This window comes from Nicotiana tomentosiformis, chromosome 1, assembly GCF_000390325.3.
Source record: "Nicotiana tomentosiformis chromosome 1, ASM39032v3, whole genome shotgun sequence".
NCBI classification, from domain to species: domain Eukaryota; kingdom Viridiplantae; phylum Streptophyta; class Magnoliopsida; order Solanales; family Solanaceae; genus Nicotiana; species Nicotiana tomentosiformis.
In genome coordinates, this window is record NC_090812.1 from 65,604,111 (window position 1) to 65,610,102 (window position 5,992).

Consider the following 5,992-nt stretch of genomic DNA (forward strand, 5'->3'; position numbering starts at 1 on the left):
TTTTTAAAAAAAAAACTTAAAGATCGTATGTCGAATTCACTTATCAAAACTAAGAAATTTGAATCTCAAAATCCGAATTGTGCCCATAAATTGAAACAGAAGGAAGGAGTTAAAAATAATGCAGGAAGAAGGGACTAAAAATAGAGAAGGTTAGTATGGTAACTACAGAATGAACTAATACAGAATTTGGCAATGCAATAGGAGTTGGGACTCTGTGTCTCTGGGGGATTCGGAAATTGAATAAGTTAATAAACAACTTAAACAGGGATTTCCTAATGTTTATGGGAATAGGACTGTTGATATCACTATAAATATATGAAGGGACAAAACATTAAAGCAATTAGTAATTAGTACTAGTACATACTACATTCAGCATGGAGCACACAACAATCGATGTTGACAAGGAAGGTTTAATCTGCCTAGCTTGTCGGGGCAACTGGGGTTTCTTTGTTGAAGATAATCTATCGCAATGTTTCACTTGGAACTTCAAATCCCACGCCAAGATTCAGCTCCCTCCAATTCCCAACTTCCAATACTTGCCAAAAAATTTGTTGAAGTGTGTTCTCATGCGTTCCACTACTCATAATACGCAGCGCTTGCACACTAGTCAGAAAAGAAGAAAGAATCAGCGATTGAACGAATACCTCTGCAACGTTTTTGTATTTTTGAAGGAAGAGTTATATTTCCTAGTTTGTCGTTCTCCTTCCTACACCCACTGGGAAACCATAAAATTCGAAAAGAATTGGACCAATGGTGGATTGTGTGATGCTGCCCACTTCCATAATGGTAAGTCGTTAATATTCACTCTATCTAGGAATGGCAAACTAGGTGTCATAGAAGATCTCCCAAAAGTAAGAATGCGTGCCCCGACTTCTCCATCTTTATCTAAGGCACCAACCGATGGCAATGCTATGTATAGGAGGAGACAACTGGTCCCTTACAAGAACCAATTGTTTCTGGTTCAACAAAGACTCGGGTCACCTACAGTCATGGAGGTTTGGAATGTGGACTTTAAGACGGAACAGTTCAAGAGAATGTTCAACTTGGACGACATTTTAATCTTTTTAAGTAGAGGATATTCCTCTGTAGGACGCGCACGTGTTCAAGGAAACTGCGTCTATTTTACAGAATATGATTATCATAAGGACAAATTTGAATTATATGTCTTCGATTTTAAAGATCAAAGCATATTCTTGTCACCCCAAGACAATCTCCGTGTCCGTACCCCTCATAATTCAATTCCTTCATTGTTGTAAGATTCAATCCTTCCTTCATGTTAATTATTCGACCTATGATCTGTTTTTTTAATTACTTGACTTCTGACTATTTGTCTATTTTAATTTAGGCTGGCGATATCGAACAAACAACATAATGCTGGAGACAAGCAGGAAAATGAGTTAACTCATGTCAACTGCGCCCACAATGCTAAGGAGCAAATTGTTCAGCCCAACATCTGTACCCAACTTTCTTTAGACCTTCAAAGAAAAATTTCCCTATATTTGTTTACTGAAGACGCGCACTCCTACAAGAATTTTCGTAGTGTGTGTAAATTATGGAGATCACTTGCTCCTTGCTTGCGTTGGAAGGTTGATACAACTCGCTCTTCTGGATCCGTTCAAGATTGTGTTTGGCTTCTGACTATAAACCAAGAAGATGGCTTGTGCACATTATATAATCCGTTTACAAACTTGACTTGTTATATGAACAATAGTGACTTGGTAGGATGTGAAATCCGTTACTCAAAAGATGGATTGCTTCTTGTTTCTAAAGGTCCAAGATCTCTCTTCTTCCTTGAGCCTTTCACCAAACAAATAATACAGCTTCCACAGCGAATAGAAGATTATTGTTCCGAAACTATGTCATTCTCAGTTTCTCCATGTGATTGTTCAGACTGGATAATCTTTGGTATAGTCTGTGTAGACGAGGATCAAGTTAGGATTTCATATTTGAGAGCAGGGGATGACAGTTGGACTAGTTTGACAATGGACAATGAGATACCTTTCTTACTTTCATGTTCGAGTCCTGTCTACTTTGGTCGAGAATTTTGTGTCATAGGCGAGAATGGTGGCGATGTGGGTGTATTTGGTTTCTTCGAAGACGGGAATTGCTACTGGCGGATCCAACAGACAGCTCATCTATATAAACCCCGCCTTGGTGCTGGCATTTGCCGTCATTTTTTGGTTCAAAGTGAGCAAAATGTTCTTTACTCAGTAATAGTTGGTGGTCAGACACAACAACTAGTTCGTGTTTATGAACTGAACTTTCTGCAAAATACGGTTAAGTTAGTAAAAGAATTCAAAACATGGCTTCTGTTCATCAGTGAAGCCTCATCTCTTCTTATGCGTAGCACAAAATTAGGCTTAGACGACGCTGTTCTGTTTCCCAACTTCAGCAGCAAAGATGATTTCATTCACTACTCTTTGGATGATGCCACGTTCAAAGCAGGGAAAGACGAGTTCAACGATATTTGTCACAGGAAAGAACTTTTAGGCCGCGTATGGATTTACAATAAATATTTGATTCCTGTTTTGAACGAAACTGACTATCAAGTACATTTTTCATTTTAATTTGCTTTGTCATGCTTGGAGTATATGATTTTTCCTGTATTCTTGCATATGTAGAGCCTTTATAGCAAAATATTGGACCAGCAGATTTTAGTTCGCCTTTTCTGTTTATTTGAATATTTTTTAAGTTTACGGGGTTGGTACATTATAATCTTCTTCTTTTTCTATTTTTGAATACCCTTCTTCTTCTTCTTTTTTCTTTTTTTCTATTTTACATTTCTCATTTCTTGTGGATACGAATTTTGAAATGGGAAGATTTGCTCTTACAAAGGGATTTTTAAAGTGTAGAACTACTTAAATATGATACCTTGCGCAAGCAATATGTGTGGTTCATCCCATTGTCCATGTGAATGGAAGATCACTATTCCTCCGACGCGAGTATCAAATGTCTGCAGATTTGGGCAGCCGATAAATTGATCAATTCACATTGCATTGTTTGAAATTCTATCTTTTATTGGTGTCACATATGACATCGACAAGAGTATTAAATTTCTATAAATAGATAGCTCATGGCTCATTTGTAACACACTAATACAAAGAGCAAAGAAGCAGTGTGAGCATTTCACAAGCAATAAAAAAGAAAAATAATTTGCGAGACAAAATAAAGAGCGTGAGCTATATTGTACTAAAGTGACAAAATCCAAAAAAGATTATTTCTTTCGAGTATACAGTGGTCTTTGGAGTACGTACAAAGTGAAAAGATTCATATGCTCCTCTCGAGGTTGTAATGTTTTCTTTATTTAGAAGGTTTCCACGTAAAAATCTCAGTGTCCTTATATTTTTTTCCCTTGTTTACTTCGAGAAGGATTAATAACCCATTGGTTTCCCGTTTGGACATAAATTCTTTTCTAAGTTATTTTTTTTTTCAAATACTCCATTATTAAACTTATCTTCAAATACCATACTTTTATGTCCAAAATTTTCATTCACGCAAAACTTTGTCAAAAGTGTCACTTGTCTAATAATGAAAACCCAATTGTGGTGATAGGGTGATAGCCCTTGAAAGTGATATGTTTCGTGACAAAGAAAAGGAAACTGGAACGTTTTCTATTAATAGAAGGACCAAAAAAGAGTGACTTTCTTTAAATGATTGTTAGAGTTGTAAATAAATATCATAAAAAATGAAAAGAAGTTAGATAACAGAAGGTTCTATCAATTAATTGACTATCAAAATATCGAAAGTGATAATTTGATTATCTATATTATATTAAAAGCACAAAAATCGTAACTGAAATGTCGTTTGTCTTTTTTACCCTTAAAAAATAGATTTTATAAAAACTAGTTATAATTTAAATATTTTCCTAATATTTATCAATAGTCATTTTAATTAATTCTCTACCATTTAGGAATAGTCACTTTTAGATTTAGGATTTATTTTTTGTTATAAACTAGGAAATTTCATATATTCTCGGTTATTAAAAATCTCCTTTTAGGTTTAGGAGGGTAGGAGTATTTCTTTCAATTCACATTAGGTTTCGTTGACTCTTTAACTTCATTTATCTTTAGATTTCTCCTTTTAGGTAATAAAATTTAGGGGCTTTTTTTTTTTTGGTTAATAAAATTTTGATAAATCTATATCTATCTATCTATCTATCTATCTATCTATCTATACTATAATAAAAGTACGAAGCTTCTTAGAGAAATGTTATTCGCATTTTTTACCATTTAAAAATAAATTTTACATGGGACAAAGTTGTCATTTAATCATTCTCCTAATATTTACGATTTAGAAATCAAATAAAATTTTATTTATTAAATTTTTCCTTATTTGAACTATGTAATAAATCCTAATATTTAGGACTTTAAAATTGATTTCGGACTTACGGTTTTAACCTTATAAATTACTTCTTTATTAGAACTATGTACGTAATATAACTATTATATATTTCACCTTTACTTGGGAAGTCAAACGTGTATATAAATGCATATATCTAGGTCATTAACTCAAGTCACGAGTCTTTCTCCTAAAGCAACAAAACTACGGAGAAAGTAATTTATGAATAACAACAATAATTATACTTCGCTAGGATGCACATAGAGAGACGCAATCAATTTGTTTCAACTCCTAGAACTTTAGTAGTGAAGGAATGTGAGCATGTTATTTTTACCCTATAAAAATATTCCTACAAAATTAATAAATAAATTAGTCCTATTTAGTTTTAGATTTTTTTAGGATTGTTTGGTATTTATTTTGAATTATTTGCATTTTTACTCGCACTTTTCATTTTTAAAGTTATGAAAACTAACAAAAAATATTTTAAACCTTCATCATCTTGCATTATTAGGTTTTTAATTTAATTACATAGCTTAATCATATTATTAAAAGAAAATCACAAAAATTATTTATGTTTGACACTTTTTAGTTTCAATATTAAAACTAGTAATTTTTCTTTTAAAAAAAAACTTAAGATTGACTAATTGTGTAAATAATGCAAATAGATAATTAGTGTAATTTTATAACCTAAGGTAATTTGGTGTTTAATTTAGGATTTAATAAAAATTAATTAGATTTTAAAATTAATTAAACAAAAAGGGTATTAACTAACCTAAAATTGGACTGGGCTAGTGATTAACTAAGCCCAATCCCAAAAATCAAACAAAAACCAGCCCAATCCGCAAATTTAACCCAAAATACCCAAGCCCAACCCCCTTTAAACCGGTCCAGCCCCCATATAAACCAAACGACGCCGTTTGGCACTAGTCAATCCAGGCTGTTGATCTTTGATAGATTTAACGGCCCGGAACTCACCCCCATTCCCACATATATATGTCCTAACCCTCCCTTACCCCCTCATTTCAAACCCCACTCTTTCACATCTCTCTATCAGCCGCCCTAACACCCCAAACCCTAGCCGCTATCTCCGCCCATAACCACTACCAAACCCTAGGCGCCCTAGAATCCTCCTCTCACGCCGCCGCCGGGAATCGCCTAAGGCGGAGACAAAGCCTAAAACCACCCCAAATCAACCTCACTCTCTCCCATACTCCTCCTAAACCCCATCTCACAAATCCTCATTCCAAAAACCCCATAAAAACCAATAATCTTACACCTAAAAATGGCCAAAACCCTAACGCCGCCTTAGCCCCACCGCCGGAAATCGCCTACGGCGGCGGTGGAATGTTAAACCCACTCAAACTCATCCCATACCTTCCTCTCAGTCTCCTAAACCTCATTTCACCAACCAAATCCCAAAAAATCCCACCAATAATCATAGATCTTAGATCTAGGGTCTCCGAAACCCTAAATCTGTTTTTTAAAACCCTAAATCCAACCTAATTCGTCCAAAACATCCTCCTGTCAAGATCTCCCATCAAGGATCTCAGATCCCAGATGGGAGTCTTGGCACGAGGGTGTTTTCACGGCTAGATCTTTTTTTTTATATATTTTTTTTCTGTTATTTGCCATTCTGTTTTCTTCCTTATTATTA

General features: G+C 34.6%; 1 protein-coding gene across 1 annotated transcript; it reads left to right on the forward strand.

Annotated features, from left to right (window-relative positions):
- Positions 1-374: 374 nt before the first annotated feature.
- On the forward strand, positions 375-2,567 carry LOC117275419 (uncharacterized). Its single transcript, XM_033654705.1, has 2 exons — positions 375-1,252; positions 1,346-2,567. The coding sequence occupies exons 1-2, from the start codon at positions 375-377 to the stop codon at positions 2,565-2,567; spliced, it is 2,100 nt and encodes a 699-aa protein (XP_033510596.1).
- Positions 2,568-5,992: the final 3,425 nt, after the last annotated feature.

Bases quoted from the DNA above. Each gene is read 5' to 3' on its own strand.
- LOC117275419 (XM_033654705.1), top strand. From the start codon at position 375: ATGGAGCACACAACAATCGATGTTGACAAGGAAGGTTTAATCTGCCTA. The intron at 1,253-1,345 runs GTAAGATTCAAT...ATTTTAATTTAG, and splicing joins AATTCAATTCCTTCATTGTT to GCTGGCGATATCGAACAAAC.